The sequence below is a fragment of the Eurypyga helias genome, unplaced genomic scaffold (assembly GCF_000690775.1).
Source record: "Eurypyga helias isolate BGI_N326 unplaced genomic scaffold, ASM69077v1 scaffold11505, whole genome shotgun sequence".
Lineage (NCBI taxonomy): Eukaryota > Metazoa > Chordata > Aves > Eurypygiformes > Eurypygidae > Eurypyga > Eurypyga helias.
In genome coordinates this window covers 34,243-54,861 of record NW_010249545.1, presented here as the reverse complement: position 1 = coordinate 54,861, position 20,619 = coordinate 34,243, and the positions used below count along the sequence as shown (strand labels likewise).

The window sequence follows — 20,619 nt, the reverse complement described above, 5'->3', positions numbered from 1 at the left end:
AAGGCTCTGAACTGTTTATGGATCGTCTTCGAGAATACTAGTTGGTGTAAGCCAAAACTATGCCCTGAATCATGCTGGCAATTAAACAATATGGACAATAACGTTAATTGGTACCTTTAAAATTTTCTTTTAGTGTAGTGTAGCTGGAAACAAATTGCCATCTGCAAAATACATTCAAGTTTTTAAACTAAAAGCTAGATGATTCGTCTATTAACTAAAGCTTTTTAGCCTTTTCTTGTTATTGTTTCAATTTGAAACACAGGTAAAATATTTTGATAAAAAAATATCACAGAATGAATGAAGAGAATCATTTAAGTATGGACATAAGTGTGAGCAGGACAGGTGCATGTACATGTTTTAGAGATTTTTTTTTTTTTTGATTGGGTCAAACTGAAAAGTAAAACTGAATGTCAGCAGATCTGCAATGCTCTTCATCACTTAAACAGAATGATCAAAACAGAGGCATGAAAATGGCACTGTATAGAGTCCTGGTAGACAGGAGTCAGACTATAACTGCAAACCTTAATTTATTTAATGAACTATAAGTTTTATGGCCTATTTCTGCAAGAACACTACACTCTGCAAGAACACTACAGTCATCACTGAGAAACATGATGTTCTTTCAGAAGTCGTACACTTAGCAGCTTCTCCTGTCAAATCTCTGCATCTCAAACTGGTCAGAGATGTATTTTGTGACTGAAATACTACACCATGCTTACCAATTTCTACATTTAACTCCATGGCTATACCCTCACACACAAAGGTTTACTACTGAGGGTTCCAAAGGGGCTTCAGAAATCAGAAAATAATTCCTTCTGAAGAGTGTGAAACAAGTAAGTTTTGCTTCAAATTCAATCACACTTTTACCATTAACACCAATAAAATGAAGTGCAGCAAAATACAAAATGGTTTTATTGTTCTTTCAAACCTTCAGAGAGTGGATTATAAGACATTTTCTAAAGGGCTTAAGTTCAGATCTTGTGTAAAAATCAATCTCACCAGCAGTTTTTCTCAAGCAGCTAGCTGAATGTGATTTTTACAAATATAGATGGAGCATCCAGGTTATAACAAAAAAGAAGAGAATTCCCCTCACAGACAAGTCACCAAAAGATAACTAGACAGTATCATTTTGAAATTCACATTTTGACCCTTTGTTCTTCAGGGAAAAAAAAAAATCCAAGGGGCCATAATACTTAAGGTGGGATAAGACAGTTCTAAAATTTATTCAAGAGAAAGTTAAAAGCTGACTTGATCATGTAGGATTTATGATAGCAAACGTGTGTTTAAGTTAGCAGAAAAAGAAAAAAGGCATGGCAATGATGTAGAGCTGAATGGAAAAACTAGACAAATTCATATCAAAGCTCAAGCAAATATTTCAAAGTGAGGGTCATTAATCACCGTACTGCTGTAACTCACACCTCAGATAAACTGTATCGTCTGATATATACCATGGTCAGACAGTAAGTCCTGAGATAACACCCATCTTTAAGGTATCTGAGAGTAGCAAGGCAACAGGAACTACTGTAATACGTGGGGTTGTGGGAGACAGAGTTATTGAAACAAGGAAGAAAGTCCTCAGTCCTCCTCACTCCAACAGGGTGACTTGTAGTCCCCTACACTTTAAGGCACTATTACAAAATAATTACTTCTCTATTGAAAAATTGTAACACATATGAGTCCTTTATTAAAGTTTAGGAATCTCCCAAAACAAAACAAAATAAAACAAACAAACAGAAAGTAACATTCATCTGCAAGAGGAAGAATACGATAGATGAACAGCACTTTTTAAAACAAAAAAAAAACCTGGCACTTCTCAGAATATTTGGAACTGACACTTCACGGCATACCTAAAAAGTTCACTTCAGTGAGTCTTCATAAAGCTTGCCTATCAAGCTACAAAAACATTATTTTAAGTTTCAGTTCTAACTTCTTTCTTATTACTGGCTTAAAATGATAATAGCAGATTATGTTGATTAATTATTTGGTTTAGATCGTGTTGGCTATTCAACTGCCTATCTATTTTTTTGTGAATGTAAGATTACTAATAAAGGGATCTAGAAAAGACATCCTATGTTCATTGATTTAAAAAAATAAGTAATTTTTAAAAAATCATATTGCTTGATACACACTGACAAAATAACCCAGTCCACAGAAATCTACTGGCCAATTTAATTATCTAATCTTCATTATCTGAGTAAATTTGAGTTTCTTTTGTTTCTATTTGATGATATCTGTTGAAGGGATTCTGTCACCTGATTGTTAGTTATTGCAAAAATTAAAAGGAAATCATCACTTTCTACCTAAATTTATGTAGCTTCATCTTTCCACTACTTTGATTAATTCTGATCAACATATCTATATAGATTTATATCTATATCTATCAATAAAATAAACCCAAAAATATGTTTAAATAAAATAAAGCCTTTTTAAAATAAATTCTATTGCAGTTGCTTCTAATACACTTGATATTGTTATTTTTTTCTATTGAAAGAGGATATTATTAAAAAAAGCCAACACACATAAATTCCCTTTTAGGTTGAATTTACAACCTTTTTTGGCACTTTTAAATACTTTTGCAACTTCTAAGAATTTTCTTCAGAACAATGGATTTCTTGTTCTAAAAATTCAATAAAATCTTGCTCCACTAATTTAAGACAGACCATTGCATGTTCAATATTTAATTTATATTTCTCAACAAGGTGTTATTTTATACAGTGTAGCTGATACTTAAATAATGTGATCTTGAGCTTGTCAGCAATTTTAATTCTAAAATATAACCTTCTAAAAGAACCAGTTTTAGTGACTCGTGATGAGATGTGCTCTCCAAACCTCAGAAGTCCTTATTGTAACCAGTTATTTCTCAGCACCAGCTAAGTAAAACCACATTCATCCGTATACTTCATTATACAGTGACACACTACTTGATAATTATTCAGTGAAGTGTAACATATAATGATACTGGAGAAAAATTACTTGTGTGCTGTTGATTAAACTCATGAGAAACTTCAGCTACAAAACTGCAATTAGTTTTCCTTGAATGGAGATCTTTAGTGGGTCAACAAGATAATAGCAAATGTACCAAGACATATTTTAGAGAACTAGTATTTTTATTCAGCAATATTCTTATCAATGGCAACACAAATACACATTAATCCCTCTCCTGAGTCACTCCTTATAAGGTCAGGACTAGCAGATATTCACAGGGAAGTCTATACTTTCACTTTATATGCATAATTTAGGCCTCTTTGTATTCATATTAAGTACGCTTCACTTTTTCCATTGCTATCTTGAGACTGAGTTTAGAAGGTAAAATTAATGTTGTGTTGTTTACACTAACTTTCAAAGTTTTCAAAATCATAGGTTATGATGACAGAAATTATTAATCTCTCCTTCCTCCTTCTCCTCATCCCTCCCTACCTCATAAAGGATCACCTACACTTACATATGTTCTTAAACCTTACTAAAGAAAGCAAAAATAACATGATAAATTGCTGCCTTTGCTTGATCTACAGAAAAATAAACAATGTAAGAAAGCAATAACACTTTCTCTCTTACTAATGAATTGCAGTGAATTAATGTGATATTCTTTGTAGGAGAATTGATGATGAACTCACTGGCTGTTCCATTTGCCTGCCACTGCAATTTAGCAATCATTAATAACCAATTAAATTAGAGTACTATTCCAAAAAAGTACAGTGTGTCCAGTTGCAAACATGTCTCAATTCTCATATGCAATCTTATTACAGTTGCTCAGCTTGAATCTTAAGGGAATTATTTTTCCATTGCCTTCCCTTCCACAGGGCAGTGTCATTGCTGTTTGCCTACTGTGACAGTATCTAATGTTGTAGAATATGTTTGCTCTCTTGTTTCTAGTACTATCTAAAATATATTTGTCCCCACTAAAAGAAACATTAACTATATACAAAGACACTTCTTCTGTAATGTGGAATAATAGACAAAAAAAATCATCCTACCTTTATACTTAATCCGAATCCTCCTACAGTCTGTCTTCTAATTGTTACTGTTCTTTCCTGGAAAAAAAAAAAAAGGAAAAAATTAAAAATCAAGTTTTGTTATATTTAATGTTTTCTGCCATAACATCTATATTCACACTTCAATAAGTCATTTCTGTGCTTTCATCCTACATTGATTTTTACTGTTTTAATAAACTTGTGAACTTCTGAATTCAAAAATCCAATGAAACTATTCTGCACAGGGAAAAGACGAAGTCCAGAAGTACAGCTGAGGTCCTGTCTCAGACAAAAATTCATTTGGTGAATTCGTACCATACCAGTGAGTTCAGCAATGCAATATGGTCAGAACCATAGAGTTTGCTAGTACGACACATGAACTTCAGAGGTCTTAAACTTGGCTAGTCCTAAATTTGTCCCATATGCAGATTAAGCACTACATGCTGAAGTACATAAACTAAACTTCTGTAGCACATTTTCCGATTTAGTTTCATCCAAAAGGAGTAAGAGCTTGCGTGCTCCAAGACCACTCACTGATGTGAACCAAAGCACAGTAAGTGAACATGATCCAGAAATTAATTTCAAAGCACAGTCCTGATCCAAATAAAAAACCTGATACAAACACAGCCACCACTGACCTCAGAGTTTCAGTTTAAAAACTGTAACTAATGATGTAAAGGGTGTTGTTACAGACTACTTAAGCCCATTTTTTTCCCCCACTTTTATTACTTATCCTAAAAGTTGTTCTATAAAAACTGTAGGCTAATATGTGTCCTTCAAAAATACAAGCCAGAATTACATACGAGTAATAACATAGGAAACTATTTCATATTAAACCATATATAATCCCAAAGTCTGTGACTGAAAACCTCACATAAACAATACAGTGAAACAGCTTTCCCAGAATGATCAGAAGCATCATACATTTCATACACCAGAATTTTGGCTAATTTTACCCAGAAGTTTAGAAGAAATATGATAGGACTCATCTAACCACAGTTCATCCATCTAAATCTGATCCACTGTTCAAGACGAGTTTTCTCGTGTAAGCAGTAAAGAAAAATAAATACATTCAGCCCAGGTGACTCAAAGCAGATGCCCAAGTTCAGTGATCATCATCATCTTCTATGTTCTCCACTGAGTAAAGAGCTGAGATGTCAAGTTGAACTTCAGAATGATGAATCCCTCCCTTCGGAGTTCCCAAGTACCTTGAATTTTGATGGTAGCTACCAGCTTTGAAATCTTTTGCCAGAAAACTCTTTTATCCAAGTAAGTCTGTCTTTATGACTTGCATGATTTGATGCGTCTTGCTGTATATGACTCACAAAAAAACCCCTAACCAAGCTTCATTTTCAGATCAGTAAACTGAAACAAATAATACTGTTCTGATGCCTTTAATTAAAATTTCAAATGAACAATAATAAAATTATTTTCACTGGTCCAACAGCTTTAAAGTTCTTAAAATGCTTTACAGCTATTCATTAATAAAATGTGGCAACAACTCCAGAAAGCAACACTTTGTAGCAGCTCTAGGTATCCTGATTGATCATTTATATTATTGCAGGTTAAAGACAGTGCTGCTCCACTGATTCCAACTATCCGCTTCAAATAAAATCTAGCTAAAAATCTGTGTCAGCTGTAGATTTGTCTATTAATACTTTAGTTATGCTTTCCCCTCTATTTGCACAGGGTAGTAGTACTCCATGTTTGAATTTGCAATGGTTTTGGAAAATCCAAAAGCAACTTCATCGCCACGTTCACAAAAAAAAAAAAAAAAGCCCTATTCTGATGAAAAGCTATTTAGTTCAATATCAAGACTATATAAAATGTCCTGTGAGCCTGTAATTCCATTATCACACTTTTTATCTACATTACAGCAAACACAGGGAAAGTTAGAGCTCCTAGGCCCATAAATGCAAGATTCAGAGCACTGTTTTAGAAGATGCTTCCTGAAACAGAACAAAAGTAGTTATCATTTCATTGAAAAACTCAAAGCTGCTGACAAACTGTCAGCATTTTCCATGCCTCTAACTCAGAAAATTCTTCATCCACACATGTTCATTGACTGGAAATGAGAGCTAAGAGTTTTGCCAAAATAATTTCTTCCTTGGAGCTATGCAGTGAAACAGAAGCAATGTTTAAGCTTTCATAAAAGGGGTATTAAAATTTCTCCTTAAAATCCAAATGATCTTCTTGAGATCATAAATACCATCTTAAATGAGATTAGAAGAGTGACCACCTGAGCACACAGCAACACTAAACAATCCTACATAATCATTAACTATTTACATTTAGTCAGGAGTTAATGTTATTTTTAATGGTTAAATCTTAGGCCACAGTAAAGATTCAAATATTTCATACTGACTAGTATGTGATGTCAAAGAAAGTTTATAATTACTTAACTGACTCTTAACAATAATGATTAAACAGTAATACTTTCAAATTATGAATTCTGTATAATATAAACCAGTAATCTAATGTGAGCCAGTAATATTTCTCTATGAAAGCAATCTAATAACAGTTGAACAATAGGATGAAGAAACTTCAAAATTCTTCATAAAACTGCATTAACAGTGTGTGAAACTTCAGTATTCTATTACTCAACCTTTTCACTAGGATATAAATACTAGATTTTCAGATAGGGAGACTGGTGTGACGGGTTATTCATCTCACAAGAGGAAAGATATAAAGAATTAATTTCTCTAGGTCCAGACAGAAAACAAGACCTCTCTTTTCACAGTGAACAGAGCAGGCACTGAAGAAATCTACACACGGAAGAACAAGTAAGAAAGCTGCAGAACAATACAGTAGGTGGGAAAAGAGGAACAGACATGGAGAGGAATCTACAATAGCACATTGACATGGAAAGATGTAGGAAGAAAAAAGGAGGGGAATTTTGAATACAATTTTTAAAATGTAATAATGAAATATGAAGATATAATCAATACATCGGCAGCAATTTTGTAGATCAACCTGTTAACGTTTAACACCATAATATGTTCAAGGCCATGTTCTCATGTAGTTTATCAGCTATTAGTAATCTCACTACATTTTGAAATAAGAAAATGTCTTTTTTTTTCTTCATTGAATCATTTCATACATTTTCAAGAAGGGAGATTTTTATATCCTCTTTTTGGTAATGTTTTGCTCTTCCTTACTGATTTCTTCGGATTAATTGACATGAGCAGTCAAACTTTACACTCATTCTGAGTTTAAAGGACACAGGGCAGAGGTCAGTCACATTTCCCATTTGAATTAATAGTGTTAACAAGGCTTGCCAGCAGACTTGATCATCTGCTAACAAATTCTTTTCTGTGACATTTGAATCTTGTCTCCATTGTCAGTTCCTCATGCCACTTGAGAAGGTCGACACTAAGGGATGGTGGCAGAAAGCCTAGACAACTGGAAATCTCCCTCCCTTTGAAGCCATGCTGAAGACTGAGGTCAGTAAATGCAGCTGTGTTGTGTAGACTGTTAACACTGACTAGAATAATCAAGAGCATTAGGCCCTCTGCTTGTTCTCACTTCAGAATGCTCCCAGTTCCTACAGCACATGCTAAAATCAGAAACATTCACCTAAATATCTACGTACAATAATTCTACACCTAGGTTTGACTTATTTCAGAAGTACTGTATTTCTTAATATAGAAACCTAAAAAAAAAGAAAGGGGAAAAAAAAAAAAAAGGACAAACCATCCACAAATCCAGAGTCAGCGTGGATCTGAATTCCCACTAGACTTGGTAATAACGAACACTCTCTGTAGTTCGGTAACAGCTGTAGCTTTCAGCTACTGCCTCACATCACACACTGCTGTTGATCAATGCTTTGGGTTCTCTAAGTGTTTTCCACTTTACAAAATTTTTCTTCTTTTCATGGGGGAAAAGAAAAAACAATCTTCCAATGAGAAAAAGCTATTCTGCTCTTTAAAATATGGCTTTACAACTGGCAGTCCTGTGTTTGAACCTCAGTTGATCGCTGTGCATATATTTTTAAGTAGCTGCATAAAAATAAGCTGGGTTGGCTTGTCCCGAAATAATCACATATACATCTGTCAGTTCTAGGTTGCTACTTAGAAGCTGTCCAAATTGGCAAGGAAAAAAAAAGTTACCACCATCTGATAGATATTTGACAACTTCTGTTAAAAAAAAAAAAAAAAAAAAACCAAAAACACCCCAGGATTCACTCCACTGAATAGCTGACAGATGCCAACATGATAAAAAAAAAACCCCAAACAAACCCTCACCATTCTTACTGGTAGCTTTGTGAAAGTAACAGGAATGGAAAGTGCTTGAGAGGTGACCTATCTGTTCAAATATTTGCAATTCTCTCCAGGATAGGGAGTTTCACTTTGGCACCTTTCATACTATTCAGTCACACGTCAGAATCAAAAGAGTAAATAAGTACAGAAATAAATGTAATACAGAAAATAAATCACAGCCACATGTCTACTATTTTAAGCTTTTCACTTCTTTCTTAATTTATTTTTCTTCTCATCAGCATTGGTAATGTTAATTGAGCTTGTTTTAACTACACCAAAATATATGAAAACAAGAATTTTTAACTCGAAAAAAGAATGATCCAATGTAACAGATTTAAAATTCACTCAGGAAGTCTCTCAAACTTTAAAATGTGCAAGCAAGGGAAATGTAATAACTTCACCTGACTGCTGAGGCAAGTCATGGTGAAGTGATATGTTTTGAATTTAAACTTAAAAAAAAAAAATCAGTAATTCCTTTATCATTTAAATAAATAATAATATTTTAAAAAAAACCCAACACAAACCATGCTGTTGTGTGAAGTTGATAAACTATTTCTGACTCAATTTATTTTTTGTAAAAAGCCCATACGGTACTACAAGAGATATAAATATTTCAACATAGTTGATTTCACAATAGCAAAAGGACAGCCATAAAAAGGAGACATGATAGGTTCTTAGTTATACAAGAAAAAGGATGATTGTGTGATTGATGAAGTCAGAAATCAGGTCTAGTTACAGTTCAACAAGTTAAGTCAGGGTTACTGTCTGACTTTGGAAAAGGTGCTTATTAATGAAAGTTTTTTTATCTATCAAAAAACCAATTACATTCCATAGGCTACATTGTGATACATTTTTATCAACCTCAGTTAAGTTCTTAGGCAAATACTGCACTACTCCGAGAGCTGTCGCTCTTATAAATTCACCAAAATGTGCATTCAGTTTTATTAGCATTGAAGTTAGGCATGATTTTCACATCAATCTCCTAAAAAGATCCTTAATTTAAAATAATGCTAAAAAATATTATCAATGTTTAATCAATGCATTACTACACAGCAGTACAGAACTGCATTACTCAAAATAAATGAGAATCATCTGTATGTCCTCTTCAGGTGAATTAGTGGTATTTTGGAAAAATCTATAAATCTAACAGAACCTGTAAAAAAATTAAGAAAAAATGTGAACTGTCCTGATAGCTGAACTTGGCAATTTGCCAGCTGCTCACAGTTAGAAAAAGAGCAATTGATTCAAATCATCCATCCTGTCTGACGGTACACTGTCACATCCTTGGCTTATGACTCTCACAGGTGCCTACACTCTATTAAAAAAAAATTTCTGAGTATGATTAGCAAAGAAATAAATACTATTAAGGAAAACCATAGAAGAAAAAATACCATGGCTCCCTAGGCAGATAAACTACATTTACTGACAAAACACAATAATCCTTTCTCTTCAATTTCAGATGTTTATGAAAGGTGACAGAAATTGTGAGGATTAGCTCTAAAATAAAAATTTTGATTCTGGAATCGCCAAGATTAAAACTTTTCCTAGGAATAAAACTACTGAAGAATCACATTAGAGGATCAGACACGCCATGTCTTAGGCCATCTCCCCTCCCATCATGATTTTTAGCAAGGTCTGTATTACTCTAGCCTTGTTAGTGCAGGCTACTAACCTATATATGTCTAAAGAGACAGAGTTGCCTTATTGCACACTGTCACCTGGAACACTATATAGCAAACTTCTCTAATTTCGTGTAATTCAAGAAATGTGTTTAAAAGGAAATATAAAATCATCTATACTTCTGCCAGCAATACTGATGAAGTTACTAAAGGGTTTAATTCGGTTGCTTTCAGGGCATTTCTTTTTCAGGTGAAAACAATAAAAATCCTAACTGTTCTGTACCATAAGTAACTGTCATGAAGATTTATGATGATTATAAGAAAGCTGTCTGTTGGCAATACCGCAATTATGAAGAAGTATTTTGTGAGGGCCCAGTACTTCGGGGGAGAAAAAAAAGAGTGTATGTGACCTAATATTCACCAGTCTTATCTTCCTGTTTTCCCATACAGACTCATGGATATCTTCAGCACAGATGCTACTCCATCTCAGACATAAGCTTCCCATCCTACAAAGCCTCTCTATATGAAATTATTTAATTTGGATTAGTAAAGATACTGTATTCTAGGCTTTGAGTTCCATAAAATGTTCTCATCCTGCTTTTGGTCATTCCCACTGGAATTCAAATCTACACGAGATATCCACCAGCAGCATAATGGACAACTCACTAGGTTTCTGTCTCTTGGAAGGCAAGTCTATACTTCTGCACACATAAAGAAATTGCTGTAATAATTACCGATGCAACTGATGCTCCGATTGAGATGAAATCTGTGAGCGTTTGAATGACCTTTCATGCTTTATGGAATTGCTACGGGACCCTCACTAACACTAGTATTTTGTTCAGTCTACTAAAGAAACATGTTTCTTTTTTAGTGTTTTACCATTTATATTGCTTATAATATTTTATGCATTTTATTTTCTTGCTCCAAACTGTATACAATGAAATAAGGAACAAGGTTCCTTTGCATGTCTTTAGGTTTTGAAAACCAGAACCATTTTCTACCAAAAGGAAGTGTTCTAAATTAAGAACTCGGTCCTTATCCTATGTACTCACATTAAGCAGCACCTCATTCCTAAGGAGCCATTGATTTCATTTAGATTATTCCACAGGATGCAGATCAGGATACCACTAGAACGTTAAGTGACTGTTTAAAGTCTGTCCTACACAGAGGAGCATGCAAATTGATTCAGACCCAACAAAAGAGATACTGTTCTGAACTAGAAACATAGAAATAGCCTTTTGTTCCTTAACAGTGCAGAAGTGATTAAGTAAAACCATGTAACAAAATTATTTGAAGATTATTTATTAGAACAGATTATAAAGAACTCTTACTGTAGCTACTTGTCTGTAGAATTTAACAATGCTATTAATTCCTCAGTTACAAATTTTATTTTTATTCTTTAGAGATTCTTCTATGAAGCATTCAGTGTCAGCTGCTAATGAAAATGCCTTCTCTGTAGAATGCACGTAAAAGAAAAACAGATGTGGTCAGTCATCTAGAATGACAGAAAGAAGAAACCAAAATCAACCAAGCAAAGTAAAAGATATGAAAAGCAAACAAACAAACAAACAAGAAACCTAATATAATCAGGAATAAAAATGAGGGAAAAAAGCGCAAAAAACAAAGCCTGTGGGACTTGTCTGATCATGCTTCAAACAATCAAAGCACATGATTCCAGATGATTTAAATGACCTGTGACAAAAGGACAGTTAACTGTCTGTGAAATGTCAATCATCCTTAGTTGGAATGAACCTACTGATTCAAGACCTGGTCTTAATCCCAGAAGAAATTAGGGTAAAGTGTTCAAAAGTCACTAGCCTAACAATGACATTAGCAAGAGAAAAGAAACTCCTCATCACCACACTAGTATTAATCAGTTAATGAGTTATGCATCCAATATGCAAATAAGACAAGAGGAGGGTAATTGGTAAAGCAAATTATCCACTATTTTCTACAGTGCCATTGCAAAACTGAAGGGGGCAAAACTGTAAGCGAAAGTCTTCCTGTGAAATGGAAACAAATTCAATCAGCATTTCATGAAGACCTTTAAATAACAAGTTCAGCAGTTGTAACAGATATCATGGCAAATAATGGAAATCATATGTTGAGTGATAAAATCTTTTAATAAATAATGCCAGAATGGGTTTGGTGGAGTAACGGTGCCACAGTGTGTGTTGCCAATTGAACAACTATAGCCTGAGCTTGAACTCATAACTTCTTTGTATCTAGGGTGCTACATGCCCCGTATGTTGAGGAACAAACAGTACAGTCTCATTGGTAAAACAAGCATCTACACTCCATACACAGCATGCAGACCTGCATTAGTAAATTGTATTCGTACAGCATGAAACTGTCAAAAGTTAATTTCAGTTTTCTCACGGAAATAACCACAGACAGACAGTGCAGGCAGTGTGTTCCTCTTGTTTCAGAGAAAAACTCGGAACTATTCACCTTGAGACGTTCATAACAGCGAGATGGATTCTGCTATAAATTTTCATTAATCTTCCACACTGTTAGCACTGCTAACATTCTACCAATTTATTTCTGTTTTCTGCTTTGCGCCTTTTTATTATACTTATATTTAGAGGTACAGGGATGTGGCAACAGCAGCAATTAATTAAGAAAACAGTCAGACATAATAGCAGTCAGATAAAATTTGCATAAACAGGTATTACACTACTATACCGCACAAGATTTAACATTAAATACTACGATAATTTTATTTAGCTCAAAGGGATAGCAGAATGTTTATGATCGTTTCCCATTAAACTTAAAAATATCTCTACAAAATATAATTACAGTATCTATAAAAATGTCTATAGAAATTACTAGTAAATGGTTGCTACTCGGGGTTTTTTTTAGCTATTTTCTAAAATTAAATAAAAACTTAGCATTACAATAGTTCCAAAACCTACAGTATTATTCTATGCAACTATTTACAGATCTTCCAAATAACTGTCTACGAAGCTGAGTTTCTTATCCATAAAATTCACTATTAAAATTTTATGGAAATATATTTCTTATTTATAAGAAATCATGTAAAACCAGTAATAAACAGATCACACTACTACACAGTGCCAGCTGAAGTCCATCTTTATCAACATGATGTGCTGGTAAACTACCGACCCTCACATCATGGACTGGCAACACGCATGAAGACTGGTGGTGTGCTACCATATGAAACAACCAAGGCAAGAGAGGAGAGCAGAAAATTCCTTTACCAGCAAAGCCCTGACTCAACAGTTAACCATCCCCTGTCTTATCAGCTCCACAGGCAATAGCCAGACATGTACTGCAAAAATCACTGTTTGTGTTGTTCCTTTTGCATTCAGTGGCTCCAGTATTCAAGGGTAAGTGCAGAAAAACAACACTGCAGTCAGGCATATAACATTCATTATCATGGGTTCTTCATAGATGAGTATTGCTAAGATTTACTCTCAAAAGAAGGTATATTCAAATGCACTTCATATGAACAGTATAACATGAAATACCAAACTGTGGAAGTAAATGCATGCACACGTGTGCGAGCGCATACACACACACACAGAGTATTTTTGCTTTGTATTAAGTACATCTTGAAGAAAAAATAAAAACTACTTACACCAGAATAGAAAGGCTCACCAGACACACAGATCACATCCTGCTCCTGGATCATCAAAATATCTTTGGCTAAGTGCAGTCGCACTTTGAAAGGCTCCTGGTTACCATCCTGCAGCAAACAAATCCCTGTCTTTGTCTTCAAAGGAAGGAATAAAGAAAAAAAGTTTTCTCGGTTAGCACTTTGCATTGCTAGAAGTGGCATTTTGAAACAGAAGAGCTGACGCGTAGGTACAGTTCCCATAAATACATCAACAAATATCCAAAACTATTACCAGTTGCCACTATTTAGTTACAGTGCGCAGCCTATGAGAGAATGATGGTTACAGTAGCAACTAGCAAAGGCTGATTCTGCAACAATAAGGTGCTAATTCTCCCCATGATGAAATTGTGAAACTCCACTGAAATCGTTTCAGAGAAGTTGTCCTCCTACTTTCCATCTTTCCATTAAAGGATGTCACCTCACGTGGATATGAAATAAAAGCTAATGTTCCACATATTACACCAGTTTTGGCACAGGAATACATACTATAGCACCACCAAATTAGCCAGCTGTAAGCACTAACAGCCTAAATGAACCTGTTGTGGGCTTTTCCTGATCTGTGAGCAAAACACTTAGGCTTTCATGCTCCTTTTCAAATGAGGATGCTAAAGTTAAGAATAAAAGAGATAAAAGAATGCAGCTCCCTCTAGTAAATTACTTCTTGCTTCACTTCTGCATTTTATGCTTATGGTTAGAGATCAGGAATTCTGTAGGATTCTTGTATATACAATAAGTGACTTTCCAAAAATTTAACAGTCTTTATGGCAGTACTTACTTGTGCATTACACATAATAGGTTTGAGCAATGAAAAAGTCTGCATATGTAAGTACCTCTTTTCCCTGAAGGCTGTGTTGAAAATAGCAGTCTTTATAATACTTGATAAATGGACAAGTCATGTTGGTAAAGCCTTTTTGGTTTGAGAAATTTGCTTAAAAACAATCTAAAAACATAGACTTACAACATGTAATTTACTAGTATCAGATACCTATACCTATTTGCACAGATACAGATATATATATGTCTTCATGTATAGATCTCAGAACAAAACTCATATAAAAAACATTTAAAATATTCGAAAGTGTCAGTAATAAAACTTCAATTGTCTTCATTCAGGTCAGATTTCAACCCAATATCTGTAAAAAGTTGCCTTGAGAGGAGATCAAGGAAACAAAAGTCTTGCTGGGAACTTTAACTGCCAAGGTTGACCTGTCTGAATCTGAGGGCTCTTTCTCAAGACAAGAGTTTAAAAGAGGATTTGGAAGATCTCTCCATAATGTGCTCTGATACCTTACATCCATAGCGTGGAGAGAACAAACACAAATATGGAACTGACAGTAGGCAACTAGAAGAAGAAAAGTTTAAATTGCTCTCAAGAGCCTTTAAAAGAGGTGGAAAGGTCGAGGACAACCTTTAAATAGCTCTATATGATGTTCTCCACTGACAAACTGTTCTGTCACTTCTGCTCCGTGCTCAACACTCAAAATTGGGAAATGGCTTTCTCTTGGATGGCAGTAGCAAATCTATATAACTCAGCCATAACTTTGAAAGTGGCTCTGATGTTGGTTTTATTCTTTTTAAACTAAGTAAGAAGAAGAAAAAGTGAAAAGTTCCACACACTGAACTCACACTAAGGTCAGTGGAATCTCTGGTCAGAAGACATCATACAGCTTTGCTCTAGTATTTAGGTGTCTTTTTTTTTAAACCAGGATGAGAGAGAAACTGATTGATGTGGACAGACAAAACAAGTAAATAAATCACAAAAGAAGTTAGGTTTTCAGTACCACTGAAAAATTCCCTCTCATATCATACATAAAATGTTATGACATTCAAGTGAAGAGAATGTAAAATAGTTAAATTCCCCTGGTCCTCTCCTTGTAACTTCTGCTTTACAGACTAAGGCGACCCCTCTTTCCATGGAGTTGCCAAGTAAGCGGCAATTGACAATGGAAGTTGAACCAAGTGGGCTGTAAATAACTATGGCCAAATGAAAGGGGCCAGCCTACAAAAATCTACCACTTATAAAATGCCTTTCTCCTGCAGAAAAATTTGCAGACATGCCTTTCCTGCTGCCTGGATAACTGGCAATGGAGCAAGTTGGGCCTCCAATACACTGATTATATACACTTACTTGACTGCACATTTCTGATTTGGTCAATAACCCTATAAAAATCTCCAAAAAGAGTCAAAAACTGAGGGCTGCCTTTGTGGGAATTAGAAGCACATAATCACAGCAGACACAATGATCCATTAGAATGAAATTAAAATTCAAGTTGGTTTCTAAATGCACGTGGGCTAAGCTTATTCAGTCAAAACAAGGAAACCAAGCTCGGGAACAGCAAAACATTTTGGCCCTTGGTAAGATTGAATGCGCATCCACTCAGGAATATTATTTACATCAGACACTCTAAAATGTAATGAAGCACTTAACTGTTGTTGGGCTTTATGAAAGCTGGTTTTTGATACAGTTCAAAATTAAATCCTCAATTATACTACCTCCTCTCCTATCTGAGAGCACCACTAACAACCATGTAAAGGAGAAGAATGTAGCTCAGTTTCATTAGATAAGCCCAAGAGAAGTCCTTGAGAACAAAGACTGGAATTTAATTATTTAATTATGTTCCTTTTTTTTCTGCTGAAATGTCTTTTTTCTTCTCTCCCCACTCCCTTCAAAACATCTTTAAAAATTGAATCAAATAAAGATATGAACCCCTGAATCCTTATCCAGAGCTGGAACTTCGACAAGGACTCCTGTATTTATGCTTTCCTGTCAATTACTGCACACATCCACGTTTTTCATCCATGTGGTCCCCATAAAATCATTCTGATTGGAGGGAGATCATCTGTCTGGCCCATACCCCTGACAGCTCTTACATTTGAGGACCTAGATGGCGTGCACGTATGTGGATGATGTTAGTATTTGTTCCTATTACCAATTTTTAAGAGATTCCATGGCATGGTGGCCTAAAATTTTCCCTTCAAGCCTTCCACATTTCACTGGCAGAGGGCTCTGCCCTGCCCCTGAATGACAGCAATAAGACAGCACGTTAGCTGAGCTAACGTGTGAGGTCATGCATGAGGTCATGCAAGGCATTCCCTGTGCTCAAATGTATGATAAACTGCATCACCTTACAACAGACACGGATAGAGGAGCAGAGTTCATAGAATCATAGAATGGTTTGGGTTGGAAGGGACCTTAAAGACCATCTAATTCCAACCCTCCTGCCATGGGCAGGGACACCTTGCACTAGACCAGGTTGCTCAAAGCCACATCCAGCCTGGCCTTGAACACTTCCAGGGAGGGGCCATCCACAGCTTCTCTGGGCAACCTGCTCCAGTGCCTCACCGCCCTCTCCGGGAAGAATTTCTTCCCAATCTCTAATCTAAACCTCCCTGTTTTCAATTTGTCCCGGTTACCCCTTGGCCTGTCACTACAGGCCCTTGTAAAAAGTCCCCTCCAGCTTCCTTGTAGCCCCTTCAGGTACTGGAAAGCTGCAATGAGGTCTCCCCGGAGTCTCCTCTTCACCAGGCTGAACAAGCCCAGCTGTTCAGCTGGTAACAGTTTGTTAAGCCAATACACCTTGACCGTACGTTTGAGCCAAAATCGCCAGAAACATTGCCCCGCTTACATTTATACCATCCTACTTTCTTCACCATTTATGGAGTTGGGAACTTGTTGTAAACAGAGCAAAAAACCTGAGCATTTATGAAGTGGGTGAGGTAGGCTAAGGAACGGATATGGAAGCAATATAAGATGATGAAAGAAAGAGTTTCCATATGGGAGTGGAGTCAGTGACTTCTCGCAAAAGCGGTGATGAGGGAAGGTGGCTGTACCGAAGTGACAGATGCAGTGAATGTTGCACCTGCACAGCACTGCCTCCGTCATCTCATTCTACACCCTTTTGGGTTGAGTGAGACAGGAACACTGATGTGGCAAGAGCTGATGTCCTTGGCAGGAGTTTAGAAATTGCTTACTGTTCCTGAACTAACACAAGAGGGGCTGAAAACTATCCCTTTTTTGCTTTACCACACAAGTCTGTGTTGAATTTTCTGCTTCAGATCACTACTTGGGAAAAGTATGGGTTGGCAGAGCTTCAGACCGCTATCAGAACAGTTTAGGTTGGCAGATCCCCTCAATGCAGACTGCTTCTATAAAGAACAGGGTCACATTCAGATCATTATTAGCAACAGGCAGTGAAAAAAGGCTGTTTCATTATTTATTTTTTTATTACATCTTGATTAGAACGTATTGTATATAGGGTCAGGCACTAATATCTTTGATAAAATTAATTTAGAAATGCCTACGTATCATAAATACCTTAGTGAAATACGTATGGCCTTCACAAATATTTAAGAATTACTTTCAGAGGAGATCTACATGAAACCTACAGTATTTACATTTATGTTAGCAGCAGATTCTCCATGAAACATATACCAGAGTTAAAGATGTTTCTCATACTGTATGAATGTTACCTATTGTTTGCAAAAATCTTCCAAAAGAGGTATTTTTAGTTTTTTCTGGCCTAAATAAGACTATTAATTAAATATTCTCCCCCTCCCCCCCCCCCCATTTTTTCCTTATTTATTGTTAAGAAAAACAATCTAAAATTTTTTCTATGTTTGTTCTGAAGGGGACTCATTCAGTATTTCAGACAATTTTAAATAATCTTCAATGGTTTTCAAGAGATTTTTATCTATTACTTTTGCCTCACGTTAATAAAACAATTGTGAAAGCTTTGCTTCTTCTAGTTTCACAACAGTAGGAAAACTTCAACAGATACCCCAGAAGAGTTGAGTCCATAAACAAGAGGAAGAAAGGAAGAGAGAAAAAAAACCAAAACAAAACCAAAAAGTCTCAGCAAATCTTCTATGCAAAGTGGCCTGGATTTTTAGTTTCTGCTTTGACTGGTATGTCCTAAAATAAGTTAAAATCTCTGCAATTTAGTATTAAGCCCTGAAATATAATTTCACCCTCAACAATCCAATACCAGCAAGGAGAATGGGTTGCAAAAACTGCCTTAAATATGTGGGCAGTTCACTTAGCTGAATAGCTACACTTTTGGGTGTTTATTTGACCTGAAGTTGACCTCTGAGTATTTGGAGATATGCCTGTCACTGCTTTATAGTTGAAAGTAAAATAACAAAAAAGGAAATAGAATCAGAAATACAAGGCAGTAATGGCAATGAATACAAGAGGTAGGAATATATGTCAAAACCACAAAACGGATGTTTCTTAAATGGTCCAGCTACTCATTCTGTGGGGGTGTTGGTAGCGTTAAGTGAAAAGCTCTTATATTGTCAAAAACTGGAATGTAGCCCAGATACACAGGGATGTGTTCAGCTTGTTATCTGCAGCCTGTTCTATCAGGTGCCAACATTTTCCAATCCTGCACATGAATTTTACAATCCAACCTGAAAAAAAAGCAGGAAAATAGTGAATTTGGACTTAATCTTATTTCTATTTGATTTGCCAGGTCTGAGTATTATGCTATGTCATTCTTCCTAAGTGATTTTCGAAAGACTAAAGTTTTATAGAGAATTTCCTTGTTTCATACAGTCCAATTAATTCAATATGCAAATTACACATTTGGAAAATTTCTATATATTTACATAACTATATATAGAAATATATATATGAGCTTCTTAGTGAAGTAAGATACTCTTTTTTTTAGAGCAAAAACACTTCCATTTTCTGACACTCTAAGGAAACAAGTTTTGATCTCTGAATTGGCAACAAGCTTACTGGGAATAGATTACAACATTACATTTGAGGCCATATGATAACATAAAATTCAAGGCTATTATGAGAACATACATGTTTCTTCAAATTTAATTCACCTACTACATGACATTCACACAGGTATTGTAAATTGCCAGCCACTTTCCATCTTGTGATTTTGGTTTTAATTTACGATTTGAAGATGTATTTAAGAAAAAACAAACAAACAAAAAAAAACAACAACAAAAACCCAAACCTCAAACCCAAGGTGTTAGGAATCCCAGCACTGCCATTTGATAGAATTTACAAACAAAGAAAATTATAAGCTTAGGCTGAAAAGCATAAATCAGAAAATGGCAAAAAGGCAACTAGAAAAAAAGTCCAAAATAGTAGATAACAAAATTCATCAAATAAAATCACATGGAAGTCAAAATACTACTTAAAAACTAAAACATATTCTGTGACAGGCAAAACTCCCACCAAAAAAGATGGCGGGAAACATCAAAAAGATGTTCAAATAGAGGTCATCAAACAAGTGCATAACAATGTATCAAAGCATATAGTCTCTCAAGTCCACAAGAATACTCATGGGATTCATAAAGAGAGGACAAACAGTTTACCAAACCAAACTAATCCTTCAAAGATACAGTGGACAGTACTGTAAAAACAGATTAATAGATTATAAGCATGAAAGTGACCAGGATATTTAGTAATTTAAATAAAATTGAAGTTTTATTAGGGGAAAAAACACCAGGCTAATAGAAGTAAAGGATGAGATTTCAAAAGTTAGAAAGTTAGAGAAGTTAGAAAGCTGCTCATGGAGCTTGTTCATAAAGCACATTGAAAATAACAATTTAAAAAAAAATATCTAAGGGGAAAATATTCCAATGCATTATAATCATCCCAAGACTTCAATTTCATCAGAAGTGCACTTTCACTGCAGAGGACAGTATTATGTCAGAGACTGAGGTTATCTTCCAAAAGGGTTTTCAGAATATGGAATAAGGTCAAGAGAGTACAGGAGAGCATTTAAAGAACCCAGTGACACTATGATTTATGCTCTTGTAAAGTTCAGAAAGCTCAGGATAAAGCCTAAAAGATGAGCTGGATAGTCTTATGGCTTGGAAATTGTTGAATAAGGACAAGAATGAGTGTAAAGGATACATTTGCTGATCAGTGAGGGAAAATAGCATGGAATCCAGAATAATTAAATATGAAACAACAGAAAATTTCCCACAACTAAGAAGTAGGGAAGCCACAAGAAAAAATTAACTGTAACTTTGTCATCACCAGGCAGTTTCCCTTAGGAAAAAAATGTGAGTACGTGTGTAAGATCTCATCTTTTTGTAGTGCCGTTTGAATTGTCTAGCACAGAAGGTATTTTCCTGCAGAATAAAACCACTCTAAGATGCCT

The 20,619-nt window shown here is 35.3% G+C and overlaps 1 protein-coding gene across 1 annotated transcript in view; it reads right to left on the bottom strand.

Moving 5' to 3' along the window:
- LOC104509458 (gamma-1-syntrophin-like) overlaps positions 1 to 20,619 on the bottom strand; it is a 31,790-nt gene that overhangs the window by 6,241 nt on the left and 4,930 nt on the right. Inside the window, exons 2-3 of the mRNA XM_010151402.1 lie at positions 13,451 to 13,585; positions 3,975 to 4,031 (exon numbers count right to left, since the gene is read on the bottom strand). Coding sequence (XP_010149704.1) covers positions 3,975 to 4,031; positions 13,451 to 13,585 — 192 coding nt within the window. The remainder of the gene's footprint in view (positions 1 to 3,974; positions 4,032 to 13,450; positions 13,586 to 20,619) is intronic.